This window comes from Ranitomeya variabilis, chromosome 8 (genome assembly GCF_051348905.1).
Source record: "Ranitomeya variabilis isolate aRanVar5 chromosome 8, aRanVar5.hap1, whole genome shotgun sequence".
Classification (NCBI taxonomy): Eukaryota; Metazoa; Chordata; class Amphibia; order Anura; family Dendrobatidae; genus Ranitomeya; species Ranitomeya variabilis.
Window position 1 is genome coordinate 218,015,075 of NC_135239.1, and position 17,006 is coordinate 218,032,080.

A 17,006-nucleotide genomic window follows, 5' to 3' on the forward strand; every position below is an offset into this window, starting at 1 on the left:
ACGATTTCGTTAACGATATCGTTGCAACGTCACGCTTTTTTGTGACGTAGCAACGATCCCGCTAACGATCTCGTTATGTGTGACAGCGACCAACGATCAGGCCCTGCTGGGAGATCGTTGGTCGATGGGAATGATCAGGACCTTTTTTTGGTCGCTGATCACCCGCTGTCATCGCTGGATCGGCGTGTGTGACGCCGATCCAGCGACGTGTTCACTTGTAACCAGGGTAAACATCGGGTTACTAAGTGCAGGGCCACGCTTAGTAACCCGATATTTACCCTGGTTACCATTGTAAAAGTAAAAAAAAAAACACTACATACTCACCTTCTGATGTCTGTCACGTCCCCCGGCGTCCACAGGGTTGACTGTGTCAGCGCCGGCCGTAAAGCAGAGCACAGCGGTGACGTCACCGCTGTTACTGCCGGCGCTGACACATTCAGTGCAGGAAGCTCTCGGCAGCAGAACGTGCATTACCAGCGCTCCTGCCGAAAGCAGTTTTAACCCTGTGGACGCCGGGGGACGTGACAGACATCAGAATGTGAGTATGTACTGTTTTTTTTTTTACTTTTACAATGGTAACCAGGGTAAATATCGGGTTACTAAGCGCGGCCCTGCACTTAGTAACCCGATGTTTACCCTGGTTACCCGGGTGCTGCAGGGGGACTTCGGCATCGTTGAAGACAGTTTCAACGATGCCGAAGTCGTTCCCCTGATCGTTGGTCGCTGGAGAGAGCGGTCTGTGTGACAGCTCCCCAGCGACCACACAACGACTTACCAACGATCACGGCCAGGTCGTATCGCTGGTCGTGATCGTTGGTAAGTCGTTTAGTGTAACGGTACCTTTAAGCTCGCCTGACACATAACTTCTATTGGCCCAAGATGGGGACAGATATTGCCAATTACTGCCGATCATGTGTAGTTTGTCAGAGAGTTGGAAAGTCCGGGAATATACAGAAAGCTCCATTGATACCACTGTCTGTGATCGATGAGCCTTTCCAGCGAGTGGCTGTGGATATCATAGGGCCACTTGCAATTCCTAGCAGCTCTGGCAAAAAGTACATCCTCACAGTGGTGGACTATGCTACACGATACCCGGAAGCTGTGGCACTGTCCTCCATCCGAGCAGACAAAATGGCGAATGCTTTACTGACTGTGTTCTCTCATGTGGGTTTCCCCAGAGAAATGTTGACCGATCAGGGAACCCAGTTCATGTCTGATCTGATGGAAAGCCTCTGTGAGAGAATACAAGTACAGCATGTTGTGGCCAGCACCTATCATCCCCAAACCAATGGACTCTGCGAACGTTTCAATGGAACATTAAAGCAAATGCTCAAAATGCTGGTGGAGACTGAAGGGAGAGACTGGGAGCGGTACCTCCCCCATCTGTTGTTTGCCTACAGAGAGGTACCCCAGGCGTCTACTGGATTCTCCCCCTTTGAACTGGTTTATGGGAGGAGGGTCAGGGGGCCACTTGATTTGATTAAGGACTGTTGGGAGGATGACCCCAGAACTACTGGAGTCTCAGTGGTCGAATATGTACTGAGGCTCAGAGAGAGAATGCAAAAACTGAGCAACCTGGCCCATGAGAACGTGAGGCAGGCCCAAATCAACCAGAAGGTCTGGTACGACCGTAATACCAGACTGAGGGCCTACGAGGAGGGGCAGAAGGTTTGGGTGTTGGTCCCTATGTTACAGAATAACGCGGTCCATTGACGCATATCGATGCGACAGGACGAGGTCCCTCTTCTACAGCTTCAGGAACAGGTTGGCATATGCAGGCGCAAAGGCCCCATGGCAGTTCCCTGGAGCTGTAGACAGAAGGTCCCCTTAAACAGAAGAAAATTGTGAGACCATGTGAATTGTAAGAGTTGAACAGTGAAGTTCGCCATGACTGGCGACACAGACGATGTGTGTAGAAAAACTTGAGTTGCCCGTACCTCATCAGTGTGGCGAATATTGGCATACAGGGACTCCACATCACCGGCGTCAGTCTCAATATACAGGCCATCCACCTTATTAAAGATTTGTCCGTATCTTTAGTGTAGGATGGGAGTAATTCCACGAGAGGTTGTAGCTCAGAGTCTATGAACCTCTTCACATTCTCCAGGTAGTTACCCCTCCCTGAAATAATGGGTGTGCCTGGTGGTTTATGACAATTTGTGTGTATTTTTGGCAGCAGATGAGGGTGGGAATGGAGGGCTCACTGACCTGTAATTCCGACTGGCGTCTTTGGTATTGATCTCTTTATATTTTGCACTTTGATGTTAGTTCAGCTTGAAATGTGGTAAGTGGGTTGAAGGTCATTTTCCTATAACAGCTTTTGCGTTCCCTGGCTGAAAAACACAATCCGGTCATTTGTAAAAACTGTTGCCCGGGTGCTAGGATCTCTGCCGTCCTTCTTAACCCCTTCATGCCGTAGACCTTTTTCATTTTTGCGTTTGTTTTTCGCTCCCCTTGTTCCGAGAGCCACATCTTTTTAATTTTTCTGTCAGTATGGCCATGTGAAGGCTGTTTTTTTTACGTGACGAGTTGTACTTTTGAACGGAGCCATTGGTTTTACCATATCGTGTATTCGAAAACGGGAAAAAAATTCCAAGTGTGGTGAAATTGCTAAAAAAGTGCAATTCCACAATTTTATTTTTTTACTGTGTTTCATCAAATGCTAAAACTGGCCTGCCATTATGATTGTCCAGGTCATTACGAGTTCATAGACACCAAACATGTCAAGGTTGTTTTTTATTTAAGTGGTAAAAAAAAAATCCAAAGTTTGTTAAAAAAAAAAAGCGTCATTTTCCAAGACCCGCAGCATCTCCATTTTTCATGATTTCGGGTTGGATGAGGGATTATTTTTTGCGCGCCGAGCTGACATGTTTAATGATACCATGTTGTTGCAGATACGATCTTTTGATCGTCCATTATTGTATTTTAATGCAATGTTGCAGCGATAAAAAACGTAATTGATTTTTCTTTCGCTTTGCTGTTTAACAATCGGATTAATTCTTTTTATAGCTTGATAGATCGGGCGATCCTGAACACGGCGATACCAAATATGTGTATTTTTTATTGTTTTATTTTGAATGGGGGTGACTTGAACTTTTATATTTAAAAACATTTTTTTTTACTTTTCACTTGCTTCAATAGTTTCCATGGGAGACTAGAAGCTGCGATCTTCGGATCAGCTCTGCTACATACAGGTGATGATCAGATTGCCGGTGTGTAGCAGAAATTATCACTTGCTATGAGGACACCGCTGGGCGGCGTTCATAGCAATCCGTCAATGACAACCACAGGGGTCTGCTGCAGATCCCAGGTTGTCATGCAAACCCATTGGTGACCCGCGGTCATGACATGGGTGCTGATGAGTGGGATTAGTAACGTGCTCCCGACGTGAGCACATTAAATGCCGCTGTCAGAGATTGACAGCGGCATTTAACAGCTGTGGGTGGATCGCAATTCCACCCGCGGCTGTTAGAGGCACGTCAGCTTTTCAAAACAGCTGACATATGCCGAGAAAGATGTGGGCTCAGCACCAGAGCCCGCAGAAAAGGGAGGGACACAAAACGTGCAGTACATGTACAGCGCATGTCGTGAAGGGGTTAAATCTACCCCTTCTTCTCCGGTGGAGGCAGCTAGGGGGCTACTAGGGACAAGACGCTACCCTCACCGCAGATGAACTCTGAGCCTTGGTGTCCTCCCGTGAAGAGTGGTCCGGGGAGGCTGGTGGTTCCTCTGAGCAGCCTGAGGGTGTAAGTTTGGTGACACGGGGAGATGCCTGTTGTCTGTCCTCAGAGCGTACCTGTTGTGGATTCTGTTTGCGGGCTCCCTCTGGTGGTTACTGCTGGTACTGGGTGACTTTGGTGGGTTGCGGCCTTTGGTTTCCATCTGTCCATCAGAGGCTGGGTGTTTCCTATTTTACCTGGCCTTTCTGTCATTTCCTTGCCGGCTATCAATGTGTTCAGATGTGTTCTGTTTGGTTCCTGCCTACCTGCTCCCAGATCTTTCAGGATAAGCTAAGTGCTGATTTTCAGTTGTTTGGTTTTTTGTCCAGCTTGCTTAGAATGTCTCTTTGTTAGCTGGTTGCTCTAGTGGACTGAGGTTCTCCCCATGTGCCATGAGTTGGCACATGGGTTCTTGTAATCTCAGGATGGTTTTTTTGATTAGGGTTTTTTGCTGACCGCTCAGACCCCTTTTGTATCGTTCTGCTTTCTAGTTTTCAGCGGGCCTCTATTTGCTAAAGCTATATATATCATCTCTATGTGTGTGCCTTCCTCTCATTTCACCGTCAATACATGTGGGGGGCAACTATACCTTTTGGGGTTAATTCCTCTGGAGGCAAGTGAGGTCTTTATTTTCTCTGCAGTACTAGTTAGCTCTTAGGCTGGTGCGTGGCGTCTAGAACCAACGTAGGCACGCTCCCTGGCTATCTCTAGTTGTGTTTGTCAGGCGTAGGGCAGCGGTCAGCCCAGGTTCCATCACCCTAGAGCTCGTCCGTTATTTATTTGTACTTTGCTTGTCCTGTGCTATCCCTAGCCATTGGGGATTCATGACAGTATAGCCGGCCCACAAAGTGTTAATTGTTTGGGCTGAAGCAGGAGAAAAAGAAGTGTTCAAGGAAAATTTTTTTTTTTTTTTTTTCCTTCAGAGTTTTGCTGCCTAGCCCTTAATTGCTGTCTAGCTGCTTCTTACCTCCTCTTAACCCTTGAATGGCTCTGATCTTAGCTGTTTATCATGGATGTCCAGAGTTTGGCTTCCAGCCTGAGTAATCTCGCGGCAAAGGTTCAGAACATACAGGATTTCGTTGTTCACACTCCTATGTCTGAACCTAGAATTCCTATTCCAGAGTTTTTTTCTGGAGATAGATCTACCTTCCTGAATTTCATGAACAATTGTAAATTGTTTCTTTGAAATCTCGCTCCTCTGGAGACCCTGCTCAACAGGTCAAGATTGTTATATCGTTCCTACGGGGCGACCCTCAGAATTGGGCATTTGCATTGGCACCAGGGGATCCTGCATTGCTCAGTGTGGATGCGTTTTTTCTGGCATTGGGATTGCTCTATGAGGAACCTAACCTAGAGATTCAGGCTGAAAAGGCTTTATTGGCCCTCTCTCAGGGGCATGATGAAGCGGAAATATATTGTCAGAAATTTCGGAAATGGTCGGTGCTTACTCAGTGGAATGAGTGCGCCCTGGCTGCAAACTTCAGAAATGGTCTTTCTGAGGCCATTAAGGATATTATGGTGGGGTTCCCTGCGCCTACAGGTCTGAATGAGTCTATGGCTATGGCCATTCAGATTGATCGGCGTTTACGGGAGCGCAAACCCGTGCACCAGTTGGCGGTGTCTTCTGAACAGGCACCTGAGACTATGCAATGTGATAGAATTCAGTCCAGAAGTGAACGGCAAAATTATAGGCGGAAAAATGGTTTGTGTTTTTATTGTGGTGATTCAGCTCATGTTATATCAGCATGCTCTAAACGCACAAAAAGGGTTGATAAATCTTTTGCCATTGGTACTCTGCAGCCTAAGTTCATTTTGTCTGTGACTCTGATTTTTTCACTGTCTTCCATTTCCGTCGATGCCTATGTGGATTCAGGCGCTGCCCTGAGTCTTATGGATTGGTCATTTGCTAAACGCTGCGGTTTTAGTCTAGAGCCTCTGGAAGTTCCTATTCCTCTGAAAGGAATTGATTCTACACCATTGGCTATGAATAAACCGCAGTATTGGACACAAGTGACCATGCGCATGACTCCCGTTCATCAGGAGGTGATTCGCTTCCTTGTACTGCATAATTTACATGATGTACTAGTGCTTGGTCTGCCATGGTTACAAACTCATAATCCTGTCCTGGACTGGAAAACAATGTCTGTGTTAAGCTGGGGATGTCAGGGGGTTCATGGTGATGCACCTCCGATTTCAATCGCTTCATCTACTCCTTCTGAGATCCCTGCGTTTTTGTCTGACTATAGGGATGTTTTTGAGGAGCCTAAGCTCAATTCGCTCCCTCCTCATAGAGATTGTGACTGTGCTATAGAATTGATTCCTGGCAGTAAGTTCCCTAAGAGTCGGTTATTTAATCTGTCACTGCCAGAGCATACTGCTATGCAGAATTATATTAAGGAGTCCTTGGAAAAGGGACATATTCGTCCATCTTCGTCCCCTCTGGGAGCAGGTTTTTTTTTCGTGGCAAAAAAAGATGGTTCCCTGAGGCCTTGTATAGATTATCGCCTTCTGAATAAGATTACAGTCAAATACCAGTATCCATTGCCATTATTTACTGATTTGTTTGCTCGCATTAAGGGGGCTAGGTGGTTCACTAAGATAGATCTTCGCGGTGCGTATAATCTGGTGCGGATAAAACAGGGTGACGAGTGGAAAACCGCATTTAATACGCCTGAGGGCCATTTTGAGTATTTGGTAATGCCTTTTGGACTCTCCAATGCTCCGTCAGTCTTTCAGTCCTTTATGCACAATATTTTCCGTGAATATCTGGATAAGTTTATGATTGTGTATTTGGATGATATTTTGGTGTTTTCTGATGACTGGGAGTCTCATGTTCTACAGGTCAGGAAGGTGTTTCAGGTTTTGCGGGCCAATTCTCTGTTTGTGAAGGGCTCAAAGTGTCTCTTCGGAGTCCAGAAGATTTCTTTTTTGGGGTACATTTTTTCTCCTTCTACTATTGAGATGGATCCCGTTAAGGTTCAGGCTATTTGTGACTGGACACAACCTACATCTGTTAAGAGCCTTCAGAAGTTCTTGGGGTTTGCTAATTTTTATCGTCGGTTCATTGCTAATTTTTCCAGTATTGTTAAACCTTTGACTGATTTGACTAAAAAGGGTGCTGATGTTGCTGATTGGTCTCCTGCGGCCGTGGAGGCCTTTCGGGAACTTAAGCGCCGGTTTTCTTCTGCTCCTGTGTTGTGTCAACCAGATGTTTCACTTCCTTTCCAGGTGGAGGTTGATGCTTCCGAGATTGGAGCGGGGGCGGTTTTGTCACAGAGAAGTTCTAATGGCTCGGTGATGAAGCCATGTGCTTTCTTCTCTAGAAAATTCTCGCCCGCCGAGCGCAATAATGATGTGGGTAATCGGGAGCTTTTGGCCATGAAGTGGGCATTTGAGGAGTGGCGTCATTGGCTTGAGGGTGCTAAACATCGCGTGGTGGTCTTGACTGATCACAAGAATCTCATTTACCTTGAGTCTGCCAGGCGTTTGAATCCTAGACAGGCTCGTTGGTCGTTATTTTTTTCTCGTTTCAATTTCGTGGTTTCATACCTGCCAGGTTCAAAGAATGTGAAGGCAGATGCTCTTTCCAGGAGTTTTGTGCCTGACTCTCCTGGAGACACTGGGCCTGCTGGTATCCTTAGGGATGGGGTAATATTGTCCGCCGTATCCCCAGACTTGCGACGCGCATTGCAGGAGTTTCAGGTGGATAAACCGGATCGATGTCCACCAGAAAGACTGTTTGTTCCGGATGATTGGACCAGTAGAGTCATCTCCGAGGTCCATTCTTCTGTGTTGGCTGGTCATCCTGGAATATTTGGTACAAGAGACTTGGTGGCCAGGTCTTTTTGGTGGCCTTCCTTGTCTAGGGATGTGCGTACCTTTGTGCAGTCTTGTGAAGTGTGTGCTCGAGCTAAGCCTTGCTGTTCACGGGCTAGTGGGTTGTTGTTATCCTTGCCCATCCCGAAGAGGCCTTGGACGCACATTTCCATGGATTTTATTTCTGATCTCCCGGTTTCACAGAAAATGTCCGTTATCTGGGTTGTGTGTGACCGCTTTTCTAAGATGGTTCATTTGGTGCCCTTGCCTAAGTTGCCCTCCTCCTCTGAGTTGGTTCCTTTGTTTTTTCAGAACGTGGTTCGTTTGCATGGGATTCCGGAGAATATAGTTTCTGACAGGGGATCCCAGTTTGTGTCTAGATTTTGGCGGACGTTTTGTGCCAAGATGGGCATTGATTTGTCTTTCTCGTCTGCATTCCATCCTCAGACGAATGGCCAGACGGAGCAAACTAATCAGACCTTGGAAACTTATTTGAGGTGTTTTGTTTCTGCTGATCAGGATGACTGGGTTGCTTTTTTGCCACTGGCAGAATTTGCTCTTAATAATCGGGCTAGTTCGGCCACGTTGGTCTCTCCTTTTTTTTGTAATTCGGGGTTTCATCCTCGTTTTTCCTCTGGTCAGGTGGAGTCTTCGGATTGTCCTGGAGTGGACATGGTGGTGGACAGGCTACATCACATTTGGAATCAGGTGGTGGACAATTTGAAGTTATCTCAGGAGAAGGCTCAGCAGTTTGCTAATCGTCGTCGCCGCGTGGGTCCCCGACTTCGTGTTGGGGACTTGGTGTGGTTGTCTTCTTGTTTTGTCCCTATGAAGGTCTCTTCTCCTAAGTTCAAGCCTCGGTTCATCGGTCCTTATAGGATCTCGGAGATTCTTAACCCTGTATCTTTCCGTTTGGATCTCCCAGCATCGTTCGCTATTCATAATGTGTTCCATCGGTCGTTGTTGCGGAGGTATGAGGTGCCTGTTGTTCCTTCGGTCGAGCCTCCTGCTCCGGTGCTGGTGGAGGGAGAATTGGAGTATGTTGTTGAAAAGATCTTGGATTCTCGTGTTTCCAGACGCAAACTCCAGTATTTGGTTAAGTGGAAGGGTTATGGTCAGGAGGACAATTCCTGGGTGGTCGCCTCCGATGTTCATGCGACTGATTTGGTCCGCGCCTTCCATAGAGCTCACCCTGATCGCCCTGGGGGTTCTCGTGAGGGTTCGGTGACCCCTCCTCAAGGGGGGGGTACTGTTGTGGATTCTGTTTGTGGGCTCCCTCTGGTGGTTACTGCTGGTACTGGGTGACTTTGGTGGGTTGCGGCCTTTGTTTTCCACCTGTCCATCAGAGGCTGGGTGTTTCCTATTTTACCTGGCCTCTCTGTCATTTCCCTTGCCGGCTATCAATGTGTTCAGATGTGCTCTGTTTGGTTCCTGCCTACCTGCTCCCAGATCTTTCAGGATAAGCTAAGTGCTGATTTTCAGTTGTTTGGTTTTTTGTCCAGCTTGCTTATTATGTCTCTATGCTAGCTGGTAGCTCTAGTGGACTGAGGTTCTCCCCATGTGCCATGAGTTGGCACATGGGTTCTTGTAATCTCAGGATGGTTTTTTTGATTAGGGTTTTTTGCTGACCGCTCAGTCCCCTTTTGTATCGTTCTGCTTTCTAGTTTTCAGCGGGCCTCTATTTGCTAAAGCTATATACATCATCTCTAGGTGTGTGCCTTCCTCTCATTTCACCGTCAATACATGTGGGGGGCAACTATATCTTTGGGGTTAATTCCTCTGGAGGCAAGTGAGGTCTTTGTTTTCTCTGCAGTACTAGTTAGCTCTTAGGCTGGTGCGTGGCGTCTAGAACCAACGTAGGCACGCTCCCTGGCTATCTCTAGTTGCGTTTGTCAGGCGTAGGGCAGCGGTCAGCCCAGGTTCCATCACCCTAGAGCTCGTCCGATATTTATTATACTTTGCTTATCCTGTGCTATCCCTAGCCATTGGGGATTCATGACACGTACCATCTTGTTCCAAACGTATGTGTGGTAATAAACGTTCAGGTCCGGACCGGTGTGTGAAGGAGTGGGTGTCCACTAAAGATATCAGGTGGAAGTACTCATCAGGGACCGAGTTCTGGGCTGATCGGCCGTATCGGGAGTTAGTTTCCCCAGTGATGCAGGTACAGAACGCGTTCCACAGCTCGTCGCTCAGGTTTGTTGCGCCTCCGGAGGCTACGTTATTACCGTCACTACCAGGCTGCGTTTGCTGTGACCGTGAGGACCAGGTGACCGCGGAGGTGAATCCTCGTGGGTTGATCCGTCCCTGCTGTAAGTCATTTCCAGTGAAGTCCGGTGTTAAGGGTCCAGAGGCCCCTCATTGAACGGGGGGCACTGTCTCCATTCATTATGGGATCCGTGGCACCTCTGGTTCTGGTGACCACTCCCACGTTCATTTAAATAGTCACATGACTCATCAGCTGATCATCGGTACTAGTTCTTCTATGCAGACCGGCCTGGACTGAGCTCCGCTGTGCCGGTGCTGTGGGAGTTCAGAGTCCTAGCATCCTTGCCAGCCAGGGTATATTGAGGTGACAGTCAGGGACTAAGCAGGTGCAGGGGGGGGGGGGGGGAGAACCCACATAGGGTGTTAGGGGAGTTTAGGGACAGGAACAGGTTAGAGACAGGAGGTGTCCCATCCCCACTCCCTACCTTTAGGGCCTTCCTCTCCCTTTTTGCAACCCGTCTTAGTTGTATGCTGTGTAGTCCGAGTCCGAGCATGACAGCTACAGAATATGTTGGCCCTATAAATTAAAATTAAGCCCCGCCTGTCCTCCTGTAGAAACAAAGCCACGCCCCCTCTCCACTGTGGAAACAGCAAAGCCCCGCCCCAAGTCCCCCGTAGAGGCACAACGCCCCGCCTACACTTCCCATAGAGGCACAAAGCCCCGCCTACACTTCCCAAAGGCACAAAACCCCGCCTACACTTCCCAAAGGCACAAAACCCTACCCCCATGGATGCACAAAGCACTGCCTACATTTCCCAGAGAGACACAAAGCTCCGCCTACACTTCCCATAGAGGCACAAAGCTCCGCCTACACTTCCCATCGAGGCACAAAGCCCCGCCTACACTTCCTATAAAGGCACAAAGCCACAGCCACTTCCAGTAGATGGACAACAGCACACCTACACTTCCCATAGAGGCACAAAGCCCCGCCTACACTTCCCAAAGGCACAAAACCCTGCCCCCATGGATGCACAAAGCACTGCCTACATTTCCCAGAGAGACACAAAGCTCCGCCTACACTTCCCATAGAGGCACAAAGCTCCGCCTACACTTCCCATCGAGGCACAAAGCCCCGCCTACACTTCCTATAAAGGCACAAAGCCACAGCCACTTCCAGTAGATGGACAACAGCACACCTACACTTCCCATAGAGGCACAAAGCCCCGCCTACACTTCCCAAAGGCACAAAACCCCGCCTACACTTCCCAAAGGCACAAAACCCTACCCCCATGGATGCACAAAGCACTGCCTACATTTCCCAGAGAGACACAAAGCTCCGCCTACACTTCCCATAGAGGCACAAAGCTCCGCCTACACTTCCCATCGAGGCACAAAGCCCCGCCTACACTTCCTATAAAGGCACAAAGCCACAGCCACTTCCAGTAGATGGACAACAGCACACCTACACTTCCCATAGAGGCACAAAGCCCCGCCTACACTTCCCAAAGGCACAAAACCCTGCCCCCATGGATGCACAAAGCACTGCCTACATTTCCCAGAGAGACACAAAGCCACGGCCACTACCTGTAGAGGCATAAAGCCACGGCCACTACCTGTAGAGGCATAAAGCCACGGCCACTACCTGTAGAGGCAGAAAGCCACGGCCTCTACCTGTAGAGGCACAAAGCCACGGCCACTACCTGTAGAGGCACAAAGCCACGGCCACTACCTGTAGAGGCAGAAAGCCACGGCCTCTACCTGTAGAGGCACAAAGCCACGGCCACTACCTGTAGAGGCACAAAGCCACGGCCACTACCTGTAGAGGCACAAAGCCACGGCCACTACCTGTAGAGGCACAAAGCCACGGCCACTACCTGTAGAGGCACAAAGCCACGGCCACTACCTGTAGAGGCATAAAGCCACGGCCACTACCTGTAGAGGCAGAAAGCCACGGCCACTACCTGTAGAGGCACAAAGCCACGGCCACTACCTGTAGAGGCAGAAAGCCACGGCCACTACCTGTAGAGGCATAAAGCCACGCCTCCTCTTGTAATGCATCTGGGGTAGTTGCTGCCACCGTTGGATTCCTGGAGGGTGCACAGGAAGGAGACGGCTCACGGGGAGGAAACCCGTCTCTCCGCCCAGCATCAGATCACAGTATGGGGGTCTACTCACAGGACGGGCGCACATCAAGTGTGAGGACAAGGCGAGAACATAGAGCTGCGGCCGCACAGATGGCAGTGCACATGGGACACAGCCGCACTGCAGTTTTAGACTCTACTCGCCTCCTCCTGGGCGACTGACTTTATACTTTGCACTGTTGCTGATTGTTCGGCAGTAAGAAATGTGCCGCATGTTACCAGTCTACCAACAGTCCGACACATGGATCAATGAGCGCGGGCAGCACTCCAGGGCGCCGGTAATTCTGCAACCGAGTCTCTTCAACTTTCCAATCCAAGCACGGAGTCCCTCCCCATGAGCAGCCCCAGCTGCCCCCCGGTCCTCAGGCCGTCCCTACTAGCAGCCCCAGCTGGGGCCCCCCACTCCTCAGGCGGTGCCCATGAGCAGCCCCAGCTGCCCCCCGGTCCTCAGGCCGTCCCTACTAGCAGCCCCAGCTGGGGCCCCCCACTCCTCAGGCGGTGCCCACGAGCAGCCCCAGCTGGTCCCCGGTCCTTAGGCCGTCCCTACTAGCAGCCCCAGCTGGCCCCCCCCACAGGCCGTGCCCGCGAGCAGCCCCAGCTGCCCCCCCCCCCCAGGCCGTGCCCGCGAGCAGCCCCATCTGGCCCCCCCCAGGCCGTGCCCACGAGCAGCCCCATCTGGCCCCCACAGGCCGTGCCCACGAGCAGCCCCATCTGGCCCCCACAGGCCGTGCCCACGAGCAGCCCCAGCTGCCCCCCCCCCAGGCCGTGCCCACGAGCAGCCACAGCTGGGCCCCCCCAGGCCGTGCCCACGAGCAGCCCCATCTGGCCCCCACAGGCCGTGCCCGCGAGCAGCCCCATCTGGCCCCCCCCAGGCCGTGCCCACGAGCAGCCCTATCTGGCCCCCACAGGCCGTGCCCACGAGCAGCCCCATCTGGCCCCCACAGGCCGTGCCCACGAGCAGCCCCATCTGGCCCCCACAGGCCACGCCCACGAGCAGCCACAGCTGCCCCCCCCAGGCCATGCCCACGAGCAGCCCCAGCTGGGGCCCCCCCCCCCGCTCCTCAGGCTGCTGCAATTGTTGGCGAATTTCTTCCGTCGATCAGCGGGCGGCTGTGACGATGCCCCCACGACAGCGCAGCAGTGATACACAGCGGTTAATGAAAACTGCAAGTAAAACAGTAACTGACGCCGCACCGGACCTGAGATCCGTCACTATTCAGATCGGGAGCAGGAATCTGGTGACTGGATTCCTATTTAATGCACGATCACCGGAAAAACCCAGAACCAGGAGAGTCTGCACTAAATGTGGATGATCAATCTATCCCAGCCGACGGTTTCCATGGACTGACAGCAAGCAGAGATTTTGTAAATTTGTTATATTCATGAATAAGGCTCATTACATTCCACGTTGACTTATCCTCCAGAGCTGCACTCACTATTCTGCTGTTACATCGTATCTATTCTCCAGCCACCTCCAGAGCTGCAGTTACTCTTCTGTTGTTACATTGTCTTATCTTCCAGAGCTGCACTCACTATTCTGCTGTTACATCATGTCTTATCCTCCAATCACCTCCAGAGCTGCACTCCCTATTCTGTTACATCATGTCTCATCCTCCAGAGCTGCACTCACTATTCTGCTGTTACATTGTGTCTTATCCTCCAGAGCTGCACTCACTATTCTGCTGTTACATCATATCTATTCTCCAGTCATCTCCAGAGCTGCAGTCACTATTCTGCTGTTACATTGTGTCTTATCCTCCAGAGCTGCACTCACTAGTCTGCTGTTACATCGTATCTATTCTCCAGTCACCTCCAGAGCTGCACTCACTATTCTGCTTTTACATCGTGTCTTATCCTCCAGAGCTGCACTCGCTATTCTGCTGTTACATATTACACTCCAGTCAGATTACAATACAAGTGACATGAGGCGGGGGTGCACACAATGCTGCTGCTCGTTTTGCTCAGTGTTCATAGGAGAGTGACAGGAGGAGAGCGGTGGAGGCAGAACACAGACTGCTGCTCCTGTTATAATGTAGTGTTCTTTATAAAGTCTGTGCATTCAGAGCAGCAGAAAGCCCTGATGATGGATCAGATGCAGTCACTATAACTGTCCATGTGGAAACTTGTTTTTTGGCGCAGGGTCCCTGCAGAGGTTCCTCCGCTTGTTTTTTGGCGCAGGGTCCCTGCAGAGGTTCCTCCGCTTAGTTTTTGGTGCAGGGTCCCTGTAGAGGTTCCTCCGCTTAGTTTTTGGCGCAGAGTCCCTGCAGAGGTTCCTCCGCTTGTTTTTTGGTGCAGGGTCCCTGTAGAGGTTCCTCCACTTAGTTTTTGGCGCAGAGTCCCTGCAGAGGTTCCTCCGCTTGTTTTTTGGTGCAGGGTCCCTGTAGAGGTTCCTCCGCTTAATTTTTGGCGCAGAGTCCCTGCAGAGGTTCCTCCGCTTGTTTTTTGGCGCAGGGTCCCTGCAGAGGTTCCTCCGCTTAGTTTTTGGCGCAGGGTCCCTGCAGAGGTTCCTCCGCTTGGTTTTTGGCGCAGGGTCCCTGCAGAGGTTCCTCCGCTTGGTTTTTGGCGCAGGGTCCCTGCAGAGGTTCCTCCGCTTAGTTTTTGGCGCAGGGTCCCTGCAGAGGTTCCTCCGCTTGTTTTTTGGTGCAGGGTCCCTGCAGAGGTTCCTCCGCTGCTTAGTGCACATACATGGAGGAGCCACTGGATAGAGGCTGCACTTTTTGGGTCAGTATGTGGGGGAGCTCAGGATGAACAGTTTCTCCTCCTCTTTGCGGATCCAGCGCAGGAGACGGGAGACGCCATTCACGGCGGACGACTTGCTTCCCAGGGGGCTCAAACAGACGTAGAGCTCAAAGGCCTCGGTCACCTGCGGAGAGACACGAGCGTGAGACATGCGCACATCTGCCGCCATTTAGATGCAGGACTCTGGGTGCAGTGAACCACGTGGCAGGTGTCATGGCGGCCATGGATGTTACTGCAGGCCAGAGCCTGCGGCCGCAGAGATCGGCACACAGGTCGTGAAATTCATAATGCTCCACCATTTTCAATATAATAATAATAATAATTTTTATTTATATAGCACCAATATCTCTATTTGCAGTCAGTGAGTGGGAACGATCCCGGTTACGGGGTCTCAACGTCTCTTGTAAGAAGCCATGGATCAGTTGGACACAGCCAGGACATTGTTTTCAACCTCAATGCTTACATTGACTGACAGCAAGCAGAGGTCTCGAACATACTGAGAAATGGAGACATAAACGGTCTTGTGAAGCTGCAGTAGTGGGCGCTCGGTAGATGTGGCCGCTACTCACCCAGGCCAGGACGTTCTCTCGGGGCCCCAGGTGGTAGACGGTGGTAAGCGGGCGGGAGCTGCAGTGGGCGCGTCCGTGCAGGTGCTGGTACAGCGACACCAGGCGCTTCTGTTCTCCCTCCGTGTTGTACGGAGCGGCCATCGCCGGACTGCGGAGACATCAGCAACATTTACCCAATACCTCCAGCAATCAATATGGAGGCTCTGACTTGTGTGTCTCCGCCGCGGCTCCTGACACTTTGTGCTTCACCTCTGCTTGCTGTCGGTGAACTGGAACATTTACCCCAGCGGCTGAAGCCTGTCCTGACTGTGTCCTGCCCATGGGCAGCCTGGATCCACGGCAGAGGCACAAGTCTGCTGATAGCTTGTTATAATGTATCAGGGCAGGTAACTTGTTTGCCTCAGAGGATAGCCTAGACTGATGCATTGTAACGAACCCCCAGCAGAGGAAGAACAAGGTCAGGACAGGGCTCACAGCAAGCAGAGATCTTGAGTCACAGTATCAGAAAGATGGAGGATGATGAATATTCAGTGACATCCTGCGGAGCCCGACACTGGGCGCCGCTGATCTCCGTCCTTCTCACCTGGTGAAGAGCCCGGAGCTCTTGGATTTGTAGAGGAAGTGTCGGAGTTCTGGGATCCCGACCTGTGCGGCGTCGTACGGCGAGTTGGTCAGCGCCTCTGTCAGTGCCGCCCAGGTCCCGCGCTTCTCCAGGCGCTCCACGATCTTCCGCTTGCAGTCGGAGGCGGTGAAGAAGTCCTCGCGGTCGGTGGACACCATCAGGAGGAGCAGCTCCGGCTCGTGGCTCAGGTAGGAGATGTGAGTGTGGAAGAAGCCGGACGGGTTGAACTTTGGGAGGCACACGGGTGTCCAGGCCTCGCCCTCCCGGAAGGAGCTGGACGAGGTGACCAGGTTGAAGAGCAGGTGGATGTCGATGGGGTGCAGGTAGTGGTCCTTCCTCCGGACCAGGGTGAGCAGCTGCTGCTGGGACATCAGGATGGAGAACACCAGGCTCCGGGCCTTGGCCTGCTGCAGACAGTACGTGGCCGTGTCCCGCAGGGCGGGGGGCAGAGGGAGGCAGCGGACAGCGGCCAGGAGGAAGCTGGGGTCCGTGTCCATAGCGGCCAGCAGGTTGTCCGTGATGCGCTCGGAGCCGGAGAGCAGCCGCCGCAGGTCGTAGCTGGGTCGCTGCTGGAACAGGTGGTGGAGCTGCGCCCCGGTCACCAGGCTGACCACCTGGTAGTAAACGTAGAGCAGCTCCTGCGCCATCTCCTGCTCCGACTGCTGCGCGTGCGACACCGAGACCAGCACCAGCGGGGAGCGCCGCACAAACACCGCCGTGTAGCCATCTGCGGGAGGAAGGCGGCATGTAACACAGGCAAGATGGCGGAGACGTTGAGCCCCTCCCCCACACACCTGCATGGATGGAGCGGAGAGCGTTCTTCTCGGTCTCCAGGAAGGACACGAGCGCCATCATGACCCCAGCAGTGCTGGACAGCGCCTCCTCGGACCGGAAGCGAGAATACACCGGCTTCCCGGCTTCACTCAGGACAAACACGTGCTTGTGCTGCCGGTACCAGTCCTCCGCCGGCTGCGCTCCTCCGTCCCCCTGCGGGCTCGCGGGCTCCCCGTGGGGCTCGTCGCTGACGCTCAGCTGCGTGCTCAGCTTACTGAAGTCGTGCGTGATCTCCTCCATGCTCTCCGTGTCGCCCTCGGGCCCCGACGTCGCCTCCACCTCTCCGGTCAGGTCCTCGTAGGACTGGGCGTGGACGATCCTGGCGTGGACGATCCTGGCCTGGCCGGCCCCTGCGGA

The 17,006-nt window shown here is 51.8% G+C and overlaps 1 protein-coding gene across 4 annotated transcripts in view; it reads right to left on the reverse strand.

Annotated features, from left to right (window-relative positions):
* The window catches only part of MON1A (MON1 vesicular trafficking associated A), a 112,532-nt gene that overhangs the window by 94,467 nt on the left and 1,059 nt on the right, over nucleotides 1–17,006 (reverse strand). For 3 of the 4 annotated variants that reach the window (XM_077277172.1, XM_077277173.1, XM_077277171.1), the window contains exons 2-5: nucleotides 16,610–16,999; nucleotides 15,777–16,542; nucleotides 15,194–15,341; nucleotides 13,247–14,748 (exon numbers count right to left, since the gene is read on the reverse strand). In XM_077277172.1, the coding sequence (XP_077133287.1) occupies nucleotides 14,608–14,748; nucleotides 15,194–15,341; nucleotides 15,777–16,542; nucleotides 16,610–16,889 (1,335 nt within the window). In that variant the 5' untranslated portion in view covers nucleotides 16,890–16,999 and the 3' untranslated portion in view covers nucleotides 13,247–14,607. Of the gene's footprint in view, nucleotides 1–13,246; nucleotides 14,749–15,193; nucleotides 15,342–15,776; nucleotides 16,543–16,609; nucleotides 17,000–17,006 lie in introns of those variants that run through there. The other variant, XR_013218511.1, reaches the window with a different exon arrangement.